Source organism: Octopus sinensis, linkage group LG20 (assembly GCF_006345805.1).
Source record: "Octopus sinensis linkage group LG20, ASM634580v1, whole genome shotgun sequence".
Taxonomy (NCBI): Eukaryota; Metazoa; Mollusca; class Cephalopoda; order Octopoda; family Octopodidae; genus Octopus; species Octopus sinensis.
Genome location: NC_043016.1, coordinates 29,714,815 through 29,734,814, shown reverse-complemented (window position 1 = coordinate 29,734,814; position 20,000 = coordinate 29,714,815). Strand labels below are relative to the sequence as shown.

The window sequence follows — 20,000 nt, the reverse complement described above, 5'->3', positions numbered from 1 at the left end:
ATTTTGTTGAAATATGAATTCGTCTGAGAATATATTTATTAAATTAAATTTTATCCTTATGAATGCGCATTGTTTTGAATTAATCATGCTTTATTTGTTTTTACATTGAGATTTTGATGATGTGCTTGCATCATTTTTAGTATGACATCGCAGGGTAGGCGTGAGAGGCTGAAAAATGGCCAGATATGGCTGGTTTAAATGCCTAAGTATTAGATAGGAGAGTATTGTAGTTGGCTTGAAGCATTGTATATTGTTTGTAAAGAATAAAAAGTTTTGAATGGTACAACAATGCACTATAATACAGATAATTCTTATTTAAGAATATCTGAAGAAGGAATGTAATTCTGAAACATCATATCAGACCATGGATAACTAAATTACAACAGGTAAATAGCCCATTGTCTATATTATAGTACATTGTTGTACCATTCAAAACTTTTTATTCTTTAAGTATTAGAATAGCAGGCATCAATAAACTCAAAATATCCACTCACATAAGAATTTATAACATAAGAACAAACAAAGGTGAAAATTCCTTTGAAATTACCTGAAGGTTTTTTGGGGATGATATTAGTTTGTACCTGGACATCGATGACAGCTTTTAAGGCACTGCTATTGACAAGTTTTTGACTGACAGCATTAGCCGTTTCTTCAACAAGATCTTTTAAGGTAGAAATCAGGATTCCTGAATTATCATTGTGCTTCATATCCAGTGACTGAAACGTTAAAGAAAAGAGAATGCAATTAATATTATGCAGACAATATATATTTCACAGTGTGCACTCTCTACTGCTCAGATATTTTGATATATGGAGTGGGCCCAAAGTCATGAGCCAAATAAGTTCAATATGATTTGGAATTATGAAAGACAAGGTTCAATTTTTCTAAAAATTGAATAAAATTATGATGAATACACATGTAATGTGTATTCAAGTACATGATGAACAAAATGAATGATAATAAATGTAATAAGGAATGTCACATGTTTTGGTACATGACTTTTGGCACACACACAGATATAAACACGCCTGCAAACAATTGTAATTACCAAGCATACGATTGCCAGAGCTGTTAGAATGCAGCACAAAGTGCAATGTTGTGTTCATTCCAGTTCCTTATATTTTGAGTTCACCTGCATCAGCGCTAAACTGTTTCATTTCCACTTGGGCAAATTCAGTTCACAACAGCTAGTTTTCCATTACAAAAATGAATAAATGAATAAATAAAATAAAACAAAAAGATCTTGCCCAGGCCAGCAAATCCTTCTGAGTGGAATTGGTAGATGAAAACAGTAAGAAGCTCATTGTATGTGTGTCACTGTTGCTTGACAACCAATGTTGATGCGTTCACATACCCATAACTAAGTGATTCAGTAAAAGAGACTAATAGAATAAGTACCAGGAAGTTAAGTCGTTTGACTAAAAATTCTTCAAGGCAGTGCCCCAGCATGGGCACAGTCTACTAACCGAAACAAATAAAAGATAGGAACAAAAGTTAACTTACCAGTGTGATTTCAATGGAGTCAGCTCTTCGAAGTTGGATAGCACATAGAATAATAATCGTTTCTTTCTTGGCATAAGCTTGCACTTTGGGGAAGGCTCGAAGAGAATTGCAGATATTGCCAACAGATACGCCCTGTAAAATAAAAGAATCAATTGTAATAGTCAGGTCTACAGACAGACAATTACTAAACTCAGATTCAACATGAGAATTTAAAAATTTCTTTGTAAAGTTTCATATTTTCCTTTGGTGCCTCTTATTACTTAGTTTTCAGGAATTTGGTCACCATGATTTTCAAAGAACTTTTCAGCTATTGCAAAAGTCTGTTGAAAACTGATGTGTTTAAATTCCTGAAAACCAGCTTGAAACCATGTTGTAAATGCCATAACAACGATGATGGAGTCTCCAGTCAAAGATGATGTATAAGTGTTCATATTTTGCCTGACGACTGGCACAAATGATTTGTTTTATAGCAATCAAATGTATGTGCTGTATATTAATTAACTCACTCTCTCCATTAAATAAACATTGCCCACTCAAATGCATGGCGGACCACATGTCAGGTGTTAAAAATGATTGCAAAGCAACAACATGAGACAAAGTGTTTTGTCCAAGAACACAACATATCACCTGGTCTAGGAATTGATACCATAATCTCACAATTGTGAATGCAACAACCTAACCATTAGGCCACACACCCTAATAATAATAATAATAATAATAATAATAATAATAATAATAATAATAATAATAATCCTTTCTACTAAAGGCACAAGCCCTGAAATTTTAGAGAAGGAGACTTATCAATTATATCAACCCCATAATAATTTGTAACATGCAACAGAAAGAGTATTAGGTTAAAATAGCAATAGGTGTATCATACATAAAGCAGATATATTAGTGAAATCTTAATTTACTGCAGTGTTCATCCTGAGATAGCATCTGTTATGATATCAGAAATATCAGCAACAGATGAAAATCTAACAGAAGTGGCAGCAGTGTCATTGAGTAATATGAATTTTTACCCAGAGAAGAATTTAATTCCAACTTACTTTTGGCATCCGAGATTTGTCAAAGAGAAGGTTGATTTTTGCACAGTTATTACTGATTTTTGCTTCATTTGGTATACAGTTGGTTTGTATATCTCTGGGAGCAGAATCTTCAATCTTTGATATATGTTTACAGTGACCCCAAGGCAAGCAGGGTGGTGTAAAGCATGTCTGTGTTGTTTTTACAACACACGTTTCATCATGTGCACATATATCGACTGGCTCAGAAACATTTGGATGGCTCAAGCAGTTTTTGGGTCCGCACCAAACCTTCAAATATAGAAATATTCCAATGATAATATTCATAAACAAACCAAAACAAAACAAAAGAAAAAAGAAAAAGAAAAAAATATTATGGACCGGATGATTCCAGAAATATTTTAATGATAATAATAATTAATGCCACAATACTAGTTAAATTACAATTAATATGGCATGAATTATATCATCATCACTGTTTTAATGTTCCCTCTCTTCCATGCCTGCAAGGGTTGGATGAAATTTGTTGAGATTTTCCACAACTGGGTGCTCTTCCTGTCACCAACTTTCACTTGTTTCCTATTGCTGGACATGACCTTGCAGAAGACTGGAAATGAATGACACTGCTCACACAATGGTAATGCTTGCAATTTATTTTGCTATGTCCTCACAAGGAAATGATAACAGACACAGATATATATATATATATATATATATATATTGAGCTGTGTGTTGTGTTCTTGAGCAAGACACTTTATTTCATGTTCTTCCAGTTCACTCAGCTGTAGAAATGAGTTGTGATGTCACTGGTACCAAGCTGTATTGGCCTTTGCCTTTCTCTTGGATAACACTGGTGGCATGGAGAAGGGAGGCTGGTATGCATGGACAACTTCTGATCTTCCATAAACAAACTTTGTGCCGCAGAAGGGAACTTTCTAGGTGCAATCCCATGGTCATTCATGATTGAAGGGGAACTTTTATATATATACATTATCATCATTTAACATCTGTTGACCATGCATGGGTTGGATGGTTTGACTGGGCTGGCATGCTGGAAAGCTGTACCAGGCTCTAGTCTGATTTGGCATGGATTTTTAAAAAATTGTCAATTTTTATTATATTCATTATAATAATAATAATAATAATAATAATAATAATAATAATGAAAAAAAACATTGTGTACAGTGCTCAGGTGCACTACAACTCATCTAAAGTGTATGTATAATCAGGTGTAGTTTCGGCGGATTTCGGAAAGCATGAGGGCCTTAAAGGATGCAGTGTCATGGCAGTCAACAACTGACGCAGGCAGTTTGTTCCATGCTTCAGCAACTCTGAGCGTGAAAAAATGTTTCCGAAAGTCATGGGAGCTGTGTTGTTTTCTGACTTTGTAGGCATGTCCACGTGTGTTAGACACATGAAGATCAAAAAGGTGTTCAGTGTTGTTTTTATATATATTGTTTCCAGTATAAATTAATATATTACTAAGAAATATTACCAGTTGCTGGCACATTGGAAAAAAAACCTGCCAGTATGCCACATTAGATAGTTTGAGAAGCACTGGTTTAGAGTACTCTATGAGCAAGGGAAAAAGATAGGAGGGTCATGGCTGGAATGTCTTTTACCAAAGATCAGGATTGACTTGTGGTGCTAAACAACAACAACAGCAGCAGTAGAACTAATATGTAACAACAACTTGCTGGGTTTACAGGATAAATTCCTTACCTTTGTACAATGAACGCGACCGTCGTTGCAATGACAAGAATTGCACTCATGTTTCCATGAGCTTTTGTCAGAGTAGGCATGTTGTTTGAAAATACAGGAATTAGGAGAAGGCAAATGTCCAATAACTGAAAATATAACAGAAAAGAAAAAAATGAAAGAGTTACCAAATGTTTTATTGGAATTAAGACAGGCTCTTGTAACCAAAAAGATATGTTAATCCTTAGACCCACCAGAACCTGTTTATATAGGTATATGTTTTAGCCTTTAGCATTACATTATTCTGTCAGATGTAATGCTTATTTGTTCATATTGTTTTGAATTAATCATACATTATCTCATAGCTTTGAGATTTCAATGATGTGGTCGTTTAGTTTCAAAAGAACATTACGGGGTTGGTGAGAGGCTGAATCTGGTCAGTAGGAACACGAAACAGGTAGAATATTTTTGGCCAGATATGGTCAGTTTAAATGCTAAAGGATTGATTTAAATACAACAGAAATTTAATTTTGATTAATTAACAAGTTTACATAGATACATGACTAACCATTTTCACATTGATTTCCAGTTCTTCCGGGAGGACAAATACATTTATAGCTACCAATCTCATCAATGCAAGTACTGCCAAAAGCACATGGATTCGAAGTACATTCTTGTATATCTGCAATTTCAAAAATATGAGTTATTATGTTACTCTAAAATGTTTTTTATATACAGCACCGTTTTTACATTCCTGTAAATATATATATATATATAATATATATATATATACACACACACGCAGATACACATGCATATATATATTTTATATAGCTTTCATAATGTATATAAGAATAGTGTAGTGTGTGTGGTGGTGGTGGTGTGTGTGTGTGTCAGTGTGCACTCATGCAAATGTGAGTGAATAGGATATGTAGTCATGGTTGACTTGGCTGACAGAAGTACTGTGGTAAAGAGTAGTCACCAGCAGCAGCATGGTGGTGGTGCTGGTGGCGAAGGGGAGGGGCAGATCAAGCCAGAAGTCAGAACTGGGAACAATATGATCAAGAGGAGACAACTAACAGTACAAATGACGTAAACTAGGTTAGTGTCAAGGACAAACAGGTGGAATAAGTAAGACGCTCTTACTTCATCTGACAACAGATTTCCCACAGATAGATATACAGGTACACACATACACCACACACGAATTTCCTTCAACTCTCTTCAAGTGCATAAAAGCCGAAATTGATGTGTAACAAACAGAGATTAGTTAGCGATGCAAAGAGGACCTCACACCCATGCACATTTACGTGTGCATGTATGTGTATTATATATCACAATTCTGCTTAGCGCTATAGAAATGCCAAGAACCAACTGTGAGAACTCATTATACTTATGCTTAATGATTAATTATGTAACTCTCGTTCTTTTGTCATTATTGATATATAAACATATATATATAAACACACACACATACATATATATATATATATATATAGTAACGAAAGGGGAGGAGAAGAATTTCAATTATCCTCCACATGGTGAGTTGTAATACAAAAAAATATATATAAAATAGAAGAAGGAAAATGCACACAGTTCACATAGTTTTAATATATTTTATAAGTGAAAGTGTATTGTGTTTGTCAACAGGTTTTGCTTTCGCTCGTCAGTATATTGTCAATGTATCATATACCCAAAAAGCAGCACACTCTAAAACATAAAGTAGTAATGTATTTATGTAGTTAAGTCTATGTCTGGTCACTATATGACTGGACATAGATTTAACTGCATATATATATATATATATATATATATATATATAAATATATATATATATATATATTGTTGTATTTAGGAATGGTAATTTTGCCAGTTTAGCCAATAAAAACACACGCACTATATATTTGGTGTTACTTTGCTTCAGTGTTATTTATTTTTTACATTAATCTTAATCTTAATCTTATGGCCGAAATAAGATTAAGATTAATGTAAAAAATAAATAAGACTAAAGCAAAGTAACACCAAATATATAGTGCGTGTGTTTTTATTGGCTAAACTGGCAAAATGACCATTCCTAAATACAACAATATCTGTTTCAACACACGACTTCACATAAAAAATCTTGCACAACAAATATTTAAACGTATATATATATATATATATATATTATATATATATATATATATATATATATATACATATATATATATCATCATCATCATCATCATCATCATCATCATCGTTTAGCGTCCGTTTTCCATGCTAGCATGGGTTGGACGGTTATATAATCATCTTATAATCATCTCATAATAATGACTTTTATTACTACCTCAGTCCATCTAAATGTATATATCTGTCATTACCTTTCATAAAAAGCCTTTTTTATTTGCAATGTGTATTTTCGTTGATTTTTTCATATTTTAATAGAATTTAATAGAATAACTGTTATTATCAGGCTGGTGATTAGAACATAAATTAACATGAAATTTTGATGCTAGATTTTAATTTAGATCACTTTAATTACCTTATTGTTACCAAATTTCTTATTTCTTTAGTGCCCACAAGGGGCTACACACAGAGGGGACAAACAAGGACAGACAAACGGATTAAGTCGATTATGTCAATCCCAGTGCGTAACTGGTACTTATTGAATTGACCCCAAAAGATGAAGGGCAAAGTCGTCCTTAGCGGAATTTGAACTCAAAACGTAGTAGCAGACGAAATACTGCTAAGCATTTCACCCAGCGTGCTAACGTTTCTGCCAGCTCAACGCCTTGTATTTGTTACCAAATTTCTATTGAAATACGCTATCTTTGTCTCAATTAATTTCGAAAATGGTGAAGAATTTTATAAAATAACTTTGTCAGTCATTATTGAGCTGGTGTTAGTTTGGAATATAAAATTAACATGAAATTTTGATAGAAGGATTTGATTTAGATCACTTTAACCTTTTTGTTACCATATTTCAGTTGACATAACCTGCCTCTCTCTCTCTCTCACAACTGAATTTGAAAATAATGTAGAGTACAGTAAGATAAACTTTTTTATTATTAGGCTGGTGTTTAGAACATAAATCATCATGAAATTTTAATTTAGATCACTTAAAACAAATCCTGTATTGTAAAACCAAGGGCACTCTCTGGCAAGCTAGAACCAAAAGGGTTTTAACACCTAAACATAAACACAAATATATATATTTCTTTACTACCCACAAGGGGTTAAACACAGAGGGGACAAACAAGGACAGACAAACGGATTAAGTCGATTACATCGACCCCAGTGCGTAACTGGTACTTAATTTATCAACCCCGAAAGGATGAAAGGCAAAGTTGACCTCAGCAGAACTTGAACTAGGAACGTAACGACAGACGAAATATGGCAATGCATTTCGCCCGGTGTGCTAATGTTTCTGCCAGCTCACCGCCTTATAAACACAAATATATAGACAGACATACTCAGGTATACATTGATTAAGTGATATGAATCATTAACCAATACAGAACCTATGCAAGATGAAATAACAGCTGGTAGAATGAAACGCTTACTTATTCTGCAGTCTGGTCCAGCAAAGCCTTTGCTACAGTCACACAAGTACCAATTTACACCATCAATACACTGAGCACCATTGTAACTGAAATGGAAAAACAACAACAACAATAATAATAATAATAATCCTTTCTACTAAAGGCACAAGGCCTGAAATTTGCAGGGAGGGGACTAGTTGATTACACTGATCCCAGTACTTAATTTATCAAGGATGAAAGGCAAAAGGTGACCTTGGCAGAATTTGACCGCAGAATATAAAATGGATGAAATGCCGTTAAGCATTTTACCAGGCATGCCAATGATTCTGCCAGTTCACCACCTTAGCAGTGGTAATAATTTGGTAGAAAGCCAGTAATTTTAGTTTAGAAGATAAGTCAATTATATCAACCCCAGTGATCAACTGGTACTTATTTCAATGATCCTGAAAGGATGAAAGGCAAAGTCAACCTCAGTGGAATTTGAATAATAATAATAATAATAATAATACTAATAATAATAATATTAATAATAATAATAATAATGATTCAGTACCAGACAGTGGCTCTCATGGCATGCCCTGATGCAGTACCAAGCAGTGGTTCTCGTGGCTTCTGATCTTAACTGATTGGAAGTGTTATCATGTACATTGTTTTGTCTTGGTATAAAAGATGAGCTACAGCAAATATTCTGCTCAATACCACAGATTTGCTTGTCAGTTGTTTGACCTTAACCAGTTAAGAATGTCCCTTAGTGGCTGACGATATGTGCATCTCTGATCACAAGCAGAAGTAGTGGAGGAGCATCATAGCCATGTGATGAGAGGAATTTTTTGGGGTTTGAATAATTCACCTCTGGAAACATGGGTGTTTCGTTCAACATCCTTAAACAACTCTTATTCAGGGACCTTTTGAGCGGGATGGGTTACTCGACCAGAAGAAAATTCTAACTGGGCCCCACTTGCAAGGTCATGCACTGTTTATCTTGATATGAGATCACCCTGTCGCGCACATATTGTTGCGATGCATGTGCCTAGTGTACCCTTATCGGATGGGTAGTCATGATGGGTATTCTGGGCTTTGTATATTTTACCCCAGTGTCACTTAGATGGCATGCACTGCTCTCTCACTCAATAATAATAATAATAATAATAATAATAATAATAATAATAATAATAATAATAATAATAATATGGCATAGTTACCAAGGAAACGGGTAGCAATCATTAATGTTCTGCTCACAGACATTGCCTTCAAATCCCTCCTTACAAAAACAAGTGAAGCTGTCGCCAGAATTGACACAGGTTCCTCCATTCTGACAAGGGTTTGAATCACAGCTGTGCCAAGAAGCTTTGAAAGAAAATTTTAAATAATTTTTTAACAAAAACAAAAAATTAAAATTCAATATTGTTTAACATTTTGTGTCTATATTTTTAACAAATATGCTTGGGTCATTTATTTCAAAAGATTTTCTTAAATAGTCAAGAATTTGGAAGGAATTTAGTAACTTAAGAAAGAGTTTCCAAAAAGTTTTCCTTATTGTTGTAGTAACTAGTATCTCATTAGTATTAATTGCAACCCTACATTGTTGTTGTTTGTCCCTTCTTGAGCCATACCTGGCTCATAAGGGCCGGTTTCCCAGTTTCATTGGTATATAGGTTCCCCACCTGGATGGGACACCGATCTATCACAGGTGAGCTGCTAGATGCAGGAGGAAAAAATGAGAGAAAGTTGTAGCGGAAGAGTCAGCAGAAGTTTGCCGTTACTTTCTGCCAGAGCCACATGGAACTTAAGTGTTTCGCTCATAAACACACACATCACCTAGTCTGAGATTCGAACCCATGATCCCTCGACCATGAGTCCACTGCTCTAACCACTAGGCCATGTGTCTCCACACACCCTATATGGGAGTAATTAACTCTTCTGTTACCATATTTCTGTTGAAATACACTGTCTTTGTTTCAATCAATGATGAACACACTGTATATTCACAACAGTGAAGGGTTTTGTAACAGGAAGGGCTTCTGGCTGTGATGCCCCAACAAATGCTAGTATGGTAAAATGGATACAAAAAAAACCAGAATAAATTTTTATATCAATTAATACCTAATCTGTAAATAATGCACAAGATTAATATTTTGTATTTTAACATTAATCTTTCCTTATGTAATTTATCATTTTCAACATCATAGTGACTAGAAACAAGGAAAATATTACAAATTAGTTAAAAATACATATACATACATACATATATATATATATATATATATATATATATATAGAGAGAGAGAGAGAGAGAGAGAGAGAGATAGATAGATAGATAGATAGATTCTTATCAATATTTAGCAAAAGCAACAGAATGACTCAAGATCCGAGTGTTTCATGCATTAGCATTTATCAAATGCACGAAACTCACAAACCTTGAATTACTCTCTTGCTTCTGCTAAAAATATTAATATATTCATATTTTGAGTTCTATTTTTCCTGTTTTCATCACCATATCTCTCTCATATATGTTAATAATAACAATAATCCTTGGGTGGAATTTGTAAACATTTAATGCATCGCTACATATGCTTCCACAAATTCCACCTGAAGAAATGAACCAATGGCAATGATCAACTGGATGTTCACGGATACTACAGACTACACTGTAATTATCGCAGGATTACAGACTACGATCTTAAGAGACATGTAATTTGTGAAAACACATGTAGCGATATAAATAAATGTTTATAAATTTCGTCCAAGGATTATTTTTGATATTATAATTTACATGTATCCCACATTATAACTTGATACAACTTGATGCAACCTTGAAAAACTAGTTCACCAGTCAGCATCATTTGACTGTGGCTGGCATAATGGAATGGGAGCTTTATATGCATGTGCAAAATGTTTCCCATAAACAAATTTAAAAAATGTATGTATGTGTATATTTATATATATATACACACACACACACACACACACACACACATATATATATATATATATATATATATACACACACACATATATATATATAAGAAGGTTTGGAGGTGATATAAAGGCATTATATATTAGAAGAAATAAGGTACTCAGAAATCTGGATGGTTTTACATTTACATGTAAAACCATCCACATTTCTGAGTACCTTATTTCTTCTAATATATATATATATATATATACATACACACACAAAAACAAAAATGTGTATGTATATATACTTCTGCATATGTGTGTGTAAATATTTCTTCTTGAGTGAAATGTTCTGACTTTTTTTTTTGTTACAGTAATGCAACGAATTAGTAAAAAAACTGCAGTCATGTCAATTTGCTTAATTACCTATTTGACAGGTATCGCCATAGAATCCATCTGGACAGAGACATTGAAATGATGCGCCACGATCCTGACAAGTTCCTCCGTTGGAACATGTAAAACGATCACACTGACTCACTTCTGTAAAATAACAAAGAAAGAACAAAAATATTCAATAGTAGTAATAGTAGCAGCAGCAGTAGTAGTAGTAGTAGTAGTAATAACAACAATAACAGTTGGAGAAGGGGACTAGTCGATTACATGGACGCCAGTGTTTCACTGACCCTTATTTCATCAACCCTGAAAGGATGAATGGCAAAGTTGACCTCGGCAGAATTTGAACTTAGAACACAAAAATGGATGAAATGCTGCCAAGCATTTTGTCTGACACGCTAATAATAATAATAATAATAATTAATAACAATCATAAACTTCAAATGCAAAAGAGTATAATTTCACCATATAAGACATGTACCATTTTCATTTATTTCCTTTTGCAGTGAAGTATATCTCAAAGACCATCACAGTAATCTCTTTGCACAAGCACCATTAATGAGATTTCTGTGAAAATCTCTTAAATCTTTTATTTCCAAAAAGTTCTATGCATCAAAGACAAATAGATTCTTCTCCCACAGGCTTCAGAAATATTTGATCCTTCATTTTTCAGTGTGTGTGTATCTGTGTGTATAAATATATATATATATATATACACCATCCGATCGTGGCCGTTTGCCAGCCTCATCTGGCACCTGTGTCGGTGGCACATAAAAACACCATCTGAGCGTGGCCGTCTGCCAGCCTCGTCTGGCACCTGTGTCGGTGGCACATAAAAAACACCATCCGAGCGTGGCCGTTTGCCAGCCTCGTCTGGCACCTGTGTCAGTGGCACATAAAATCACCCACTACACTCTCGGAGTGGTTGGCGTTAGGAAGGGCATCCAGCTGTAGAAACACTGCCAGATCTGACTGGACTGGTGCAGCCTTCGGGCTCCCCAGACCCCAGTTGAACCGTCCAACCCATGCTAGCATGGAAAGCGGACGTTAAATGATGATGATGATGATGATGATACACACATACATACAAACAAAAAGCATAAAGACACACACGACAGGCTTTTTTCAGTTTCCATCTACCAAATCCACTCACAAGGCTTTGGTCAGCCCAAAGGTTTTGTAGAAGATTCTTCTCCAAGGTGCCACACAGTGGGACTGAAACTGGAACCAAGTGGTTGGGAAGCAAGCTTCTTACTGCATGGCCATGTCTGTACCTAAAGCCACTATTTTTAGAATGATAATGCAAGAATGGTATGAGATGTCAAATTTGGCTGGTTTGAATTTAAAACGAGTAGAATATTTGGGTTGGATATGACTCATTTAAATGCTACTAACTCATGTAGAGATTGCAACATTGAACAGTAATATCTATTAATTAATCATTGAACTAATTAAACCATGTTAAATTAGTTCTTGCCTCCCAACCACATGGTTGAGTCCCAGTCCCTCTGCATGGCACCTTGGGCAAGTGTTTTCTACTATAGCTTCGGGCTGACCAAAGCCTTGTAAAGTGGATTTGGTAGACGGAAACTGAAAGAAGCCCATCACATATGTGTGTGTGTGTGTATGTGTGTATGTATGTATGTATATATCTGTCTGTATCTTTGTGGTTGCATTTGTCCCCCACCACTGCTTGATAACCCCAGCGTTGGCATACTTACCTGCCCCGTAATTTCGCAGTTCAGCAAAACAGTGACTAGTAGAATAAGTACAAGGCTTAAAAAAAAGTCCTGGGGTCAATTTCTATTACTAAAACCCTTTAAGGCGGTGCTCCAGCATGGTTGCAGTCAAATGACTGAAATGAGTAAAAGAAACAAAAAAAAATAGAATAATCTCTTACTTGAATTGCATGTTTTCCCTTTCCATCCTTTGGGACACACACAGCGGAAACCGTTTATTCTGTCAGTGCAGATGCCATGATTTTGGCAAGGATTTGGACTACAATCATTGGTGTCTGGAAATATTTCAAGACAAAAACATATATATAAATATATTATAATAAATATCTCAAGACAAAAATATATAAATATACATATATATATATATATATATATATATATATATATATATTATATATATATATATATATATATATATATAATATATATATATCTTAAAATTTTGGAATAATGTTACTTGATAAGGTGCATATAACTCAGAGGTCTACAAGTATCTACAGTTTGAGCAACTATTTCTCTGATTTGTGGGGTCGAACAAGAAAGAGATGGTTGGATAATGTCCATAATCTCAATCAGTCACATTTGGGAATCCAGCTGGAGAGTCTAATGATGGTTGCTTCTCATAGGACCCTATGAAGAAAGAGGTACTTGAGGACTCTACTTCCATGACCCATCCAGTAATAGTGGGTGAAGAAAACAGATGGCTGGACAGATGATTTAATTGGAAATTTTTCTTATCCTTCCTTTTTCTCAGATGGTAATGTGTTATCTGAGGAAATTTGGATGCTACTTTTGTAGCATGTAGTGACTCCCTTATCGGCTTGAAAGAGAAATATGATTCTTACACCACAGAAAAGCTTCTTTCAAACTGGAAGGGGTTTGCATGGTTAAGCGTAACCTCTAAACTGCAGAACAACACTTTAGATGTTACACGGCAGCCATTATTACAAATGTTTTAATTTGTTTTATCCAAATTATTAAAATTTAGATTTACATAATGAATTTATATTCTTAATTTTTATGATTAGTCTATAAAATTGTATTATTTTTATAATTATTGAGTTATCAGATAAATTTGCTTTCTTTCTATTTGGTACCTCAGTTTGAAAAGAAGTAAAACTTTATCCAAAAGTTGTAGAAGAATAGAGCTCCACAAAAACAAAAAACAATAAAAATATTTTTCGTGTTAATTCAAATAATATTGGAAAGAAAGGATTAAGATAAATGGGACAAAAAAAAAAGTAACTAATTTATCTGATAATCCAATCTTTTTTATTCTAAAAAATAATTCTTTCTATTAAAGGCACAAGGCCTGAAATTTTGTTCAACTCCAGTGTTTAAGTGGTTCTTATTTTATCAACCCCAAAATGATGGATGTAAGGCAAAATTGACCTCAGCAGAATTTGAACTCAGAATGTAAAGATGGATGAAATTCCACTGAGCATTTTGCCCAGCATGCTAATGATTCTGCCAGCCAAAAATAATATAAAAATAATAAATAATAAATCATAAAAAAAAAAGTGTTACTCACTGCGGCTACAGCTACTACCTTCCCATCCCGGTGCACAAACACACCGGTAAGATTGTACTCCATCAATGCAAGTCCCATGGTTACGACATGGATTTTGCAAGCAGTCATTTATGTCTGAAATTAGAAAATAGAAACGGAAATAGAGAAATGTTTGGAATTTTGAATGGTTGGGTAGGTGGGCCTTCCTTTTGTAGATAACAGATGTGGGTTCTGAAATTTTTTGCTGAATACAATCTGCACAGGTGATTTTCTAATAGTGCTCCAATATTTGTGCTGCACATTAAGTTCACACTTTCCCTCCATCCCCCTCAATCAAATTGGTGTTGTTTGTACAGGTGCTTGGTGTGGTGTGCCACATGTCAGATGTCAAAGTAATTGCAAAACAAAACGAAAAAAATACCCCCTCCTCAAGAACACAGAGGCGCTGCCCAGTCTGGGAATCAAAACCACACACACACAAAAGCATGCATGCATACACACAAACACAAGTTTCTCCTGAAAGCCTATTTAAGTCTCGTCAAGCCATTAGGTAAGACTCAGGTAAAAAGTGTTTTGCAAGAAATCTAACTCCACTTTTCAGAACAGGGCTTCCTTATCAATGAATATTCAATTTTTATTGTTATATTTCGGAATGCAAATTTTGCCAGTTTAGCCAATAAAAACACACACACTATATATTTGGTGTTACTTTGCTTCAGTGTTATTTATTTTTTACATTAATCTTAATCTTATTTTGGCCAGAGTTCTTTCGTCACACTCCTGTGATGCGGTCACAGGAGTGTGACGAAAGAACTCTGACCGAAATAAGATTAAGATTAAAGTAAAAAATAAATATCACTGAAGCAAAATAACACCAAATATATAGTGCGTGTGTTTTTATTGGCTAAACTAGCAAAATGACCATTCCGAAATATAACAATATCTGTTTCAACACACGATTTCACATAAAAAATCTTGCACAACAAATATATAAACGTATTATTCAATTTTTAGTTAAAAGACAAAAAAAAAAAAAACTACTTTAAAATGAGAGAGAAAGAGAGAGGGGAGAGAAAGATATATATATATATATATGTATATGTATACACACAAACAAGGACAGACAAAGGGATTAAGTCAATTACATCGACTCCAGTGTGTAACTGGTACTTATTTAATCGACCCCACCACCACCACTACCCATGAAAGGCAAAGTCAACCTCGGCGGAATTTGAACTCAGCTTGCCGCCTTCACAAACACAACTTGCACACATGTCAGGTTTCTTTCAGTTTCCACGTACCAAATCCATTGAGAAGGCTTTGGTTGGCTCAGGATTATTATAGAAGGTACTTGCCCAAGGTACCATGTAGTGGGACTGAACCATAGGCTGCATTGTTGAGCTTTACACATGTTATACACACTGAACAAGGCCCATAACTCTGTTAGCTCCGACTGCTTGAAAGACAAAGATTTATCTTGCTACTTCACCACTAAATGGCTTAATCATAGCAAAAACATTCAGTTGTGGAAAACAACTGTTTGGACAAATAAACTATTACATATAAATCTATGCAACAAACAATGTGAAGACATAAACCAGCAAATAAAGAAAAAAAGAAAAAAAAAAGAAATATTTAAAAAATTCTGATGTCTTACTTTCATGACAATATGTTCCCTGGTAGCCTGACTGGCATTCACATACAAAACGACTTCCAGCCTGGCTTCGACAAATTCCATGTTTACCACAGATGTTGGATGATATTGAACGCACCTCCCCACTAGTTCGGTTGGACGGAACAGTTATGGTACATTGGTCAATAACTGTTGATAAACAGGTGAACAAGAAATAATAATTTTTGAAATGACCGGTTTTTAAAGTTTTATTTGAACCATCAATCAGCACCACCATGTTTCTTACTGCCACCACCAACACCACAAAGTTACTAAGTATTTTTATAAAATTTTCTGAACCTAACACACACACACACACACACACACACACTCACTCACACACACATACACACACACTCACACACACACACACACACACACACACAAGAAAGATGACAAAGGAATAAATGATAATCTTATGAAATACAATAGCTTACAGCTGTTTCTACTACAGTGGAAAGATTAGACGAGTGTTTGAATAATGCATCATAGCTTCATCAGAGCCTTGAATATGAAGTACAATATATTTGGGGAAAAAAATGGTTGGCTTTTAAATGGGAAACCATGACCTGAATGGAAGATAATGGCAAGTAGAAGAAATGGACAAACTTGAAGCTAACCTTCACAAGAACCATTTGGACAAATTTTCTTCTTTTTTTCACAAGTTTTTCCTTCAAAACCAGGCTGACAATGGCAGTAGAAATCTCCTCGCATATCATAACATGTAGAACCAGATCTGCAAGGGTTTTGTTGGCACAAATTGATAGCAATCTAGTAATAGAAATAAAGTAATATTGTATGAATTCATTTTGGTTTTTAAAGAATTTATATTTACAAAGAATAGCATTATTTGGTTTAGAAATAAAAAAAAAACAGAAGTAAATAATCAAAGACACTCATTACAACAGAAAAATATCCACAGATTCTAAAATTATATCCTTAATCTTTACCATATTTCAATTGAAATACACTGCTTTTCATTTTAATTGATTTTGAAGATAAAGAATTTAATAAAATAACTTTCTTATTATCAAGTTGGAGTTTGGAACATAACATGATATTTTGATAGGTTTTTATCTAGATCACTTTAAGCCTTTTGTTACCATATTTGTTGAAATATCGTGTTATTATTTCAATTAATTATGAAAATAATGAAGAATTTTATAAATTAACTTTGTCATTATCAAGTTGGTGTTTGGAACATAAATTAAAGACAAAATTTTGATAGAAGGAACTTTTAACTTAGATGACTTTAAAACAAGGATGTTGTCTCATAGAAACAGAGCTGATCTCAAGCAGGTCGATATCAAAAGAGTTAATGATGAAGTGAATTAGACAGATTTCTGTAATAATCTTTTTCAAGCAAATTCTTATCAATCTTCATTAGTTTAGATCCCTCTAATTTAAGATCCCCACAAGTCTCCAGCTCTCTCTTTCGTATTTTCCATTCTTCCTATTCTTCAATTTCTTCAATAAATCAAGATATGCCTCTTGTTGTGTCTACGGAGAGACATTATGCAAATATAATTAACACATGCACTGGTCCTGTTCAATAGGTTGCAGGTAGCAATGAAAGATTCTTTCACAAACAAAGACAAAACAAATTAAGTAATCAATTAGTTAGTTGGTTATTTAACCAATTGACAAATGAAGGAATGAAACTGAACCAGTGTTTGTGTTAATTATATTGGCAAAATGGCTCCCCTTAGACACAATAAAATTTGTTTCAATACATGAATTCAAATAACAGATCTTACAAACCAGATACAAAAATCAAGATGCTTTCTTTTAACAATTCATTGAGATCTTTATTGAACATTTCTGGTGAGGCTTGACACAAACTAAGATGAATGTCCATGAAACAACAACAGCTGCTGCCATGACCACCACCATCACTCATGGCTGAGCGCTTGTGTGTATAAAGGTACAAGAAGATTGTTTGTGAGTAGACTAGAGTTAGAAGATGGCACCTACCTGACACTGCAAACCAACATAGCCTGAGGGACACTCACACCTGAAGCCATCGTTAAGGTCGTGACATACACCTCCATTTAGACAAGGTAGGCTATGGCACCCATTTATCGCTGCATCACAGTGCCGCCCTGTAAAGCCTGGTCTGCACTGACAACGGTAATCATTCACAAGGTTCTACAAACAACAACAACGTTACACATATAGATACATATATACATTTATAAATACATATATACATACATACAGACATACAATTAGTGGCAATTGAATTTTTGCTTTTTGATTTTATATTGCAGATAGCCACCTAGCCACCTTCATTATCATATATAAATATATAGCTATCTATCTATATCTATCTATATATATATATATATATATATATGTAAATGCAGCTTCAATAATGGACAGAGTCAACATCCATTGACAAGGATGCAAAAGTAATGAAAATTTTGGAAGAAAAAATATAATGAGTGGAAATGGAACCAGTGAGTGTGTTTTAAGCCATTAAGACAATATGACTCTCCCCAGATGCAACAAAATTTGTTTCAATGCATGAATTTACATGAAGAATCTTGCAAACCAGATACAAAAACAATATATATATATATATAAGCTGTCCTTCTTATCACTTTATGGTCAAACAGGAAATGTGGGACCTGCTTCTATTTATTTACTTTTTTATTTTGTTTAGCCAGGTAAACTGGAACAAAGAGACTGACACTCATTCATGAAGGGTGCATTAGAAGAGGTTTGAACTCATGCCCATGTGGTCAACAGTCCAGCCCAATAAGCCTCACTGTTATTGATGCAATGAAGAAGCCACAATGCAGTTGCTTCTTGAACTGCTAGAAACAGCAGCAAAATCTCAACCTACTCTTGGATGCCCCTAGAAAAAAAAAACTCGACAGAATAGTCCCAGTTGGAAAGCCTTACATCATGCATGACTGTTTAGGTGACCACCCTGAGTTAAACACCAATGACAGCCACAGTCACTGTGCTGAGCATTAAATATGAAACAAAAAATTTTTTAAATTTAAAAAATAAAAATGCCAAGATGTAAACTCACAACGCATGTAGCACCATTGTGACACTGACCAACACAATCAATGATGTCTGCAAGAGAAGAAACAGTTGAGAGAATATTAGAAAGCTTATTCCATATGTGGTCATCTGGCCTAAAAGAGCAAGAAATGACAACGGAAGAGAATTTATCATTATCATCATCATCATCACAAGCAAAAAAAAAGAAAGAAAAAAGAAAAAAGCAAAACGAAAAAAAACAACTTAGATTTATTAGAAATATACTTTATAAGGTAACATTGGAAAATAATGGGAACTAATACATTGATTAATTTACCACCAAAAATCTTAATTAGAAATGCAGATTAAATAATTAATTAAGATTCTGTTTTCACAAACAAGTATTTAAATACTTATGTATGTACAACTCCAGTGCATAAGTACAACTGCTCTTTCTCTCTCTCTTTCATTCTCATAGTCAGCCCCTCTCCCTCCCTCCCTCTCTCTCTCTCACACTACACACACACATGTATACAAACACTCATGCACACACATACATACAGTCGCACACGCACAAACACACTCGCATGCACACATGCTCACACACACAAATAGACACGGACACATAAATATACTCACACACATGTACACACATGCAAGTACCCCCCCATACACACAAGTGTACAAAAAAAAAAAGGTTATTAGCTTTGGATAATACTCCTAAGATGAAACAGTCCAAGATGTATACTTACTCATATCACAGTTTTTCCCAGTCCAACCTGCCTGGCACTGACATTCATAGCTACCTTGAAGATTCCGACAGTAGATTGCATTCACACAGGTGCTGTCTTTGCATTCATCGACATCTAGCTGGCACTGAGCCCCTTGCCAGCCAGGACGACAATGGCATTTGTATCCATTAACTTGATCTTCACACCAGCCATTATTCATGCATGGGTTTGATGCACACTCGTCAATATCTGTTAATTTAGATTAATGCAATAAATATATTCATTTCTTTTTAAACTAAACACAAGGCCCACT

At 34.5% G+C, this 20,000-nt stretch overlaps 1 protein-coding gene across 1 annotated transcript in view; it reads right to left on the bottom strand.

Annotated features, from left to right (window-relative positions):
- LOC115222506 (protein jagged-1b-like) overlaps positions 1-20,000 on the bottom strand; it is a gene marked incomplete at its 5' end in the record, with an annotated part of 23,648 nt that overhangs the window by 2,990 nt on the left and 658 nt on the right. Inside the window, 15 exons of the mRNA XM_029792737.2 lie at positions 548-716; positions 1,504-1,635; positions 2,553-2,819; positions 4,251-4,375; positions 4,795-4,908; positions 7,772-7,857; positions 8,953-9,097; positions 11,075-11,188; positions 12,942-13,055; positions 14,312-14,425; positions 15,948-16,112; positions 16,583-16,733; positions 17,937-18,110; positions 19,003-19,049; positions 19,709-19,936. Coding sequence (XP_029648597.2) covers positions 548-716; positions 1,504-1,635; positions 2,553-2,819; positions 4,251-4,375; positions 4,795-4,908; positions 7,772-7,857; positions 8,953-9,097; positions 11,075-11,188; positions 12,942-13,055; positions 14,312-14,425; positions 15,948-16,112; positions 16,583-16,733; positions 17,937-18,110; positions 19,003-19,049; positions 19,709-19,936 — 2,145 coding nt within the window. The remainder of the gene's footprint in view (positions 1-547; positions 717-1,503; positions 1,636-2,552; positions 2,820-4,250; positions 4,376-4,794; positions 4,909-7,771; positions 7,858-8,952; positions 9,098-11,074; positions 11,189-12,941; positions 13,056-14,311; positions 14,426-15,947; positions 16,113-16,582; positions 16,734-17,936; positions 18,111-19,002; positions 19,050-19,708; positions 19,937-20,000) is intronic.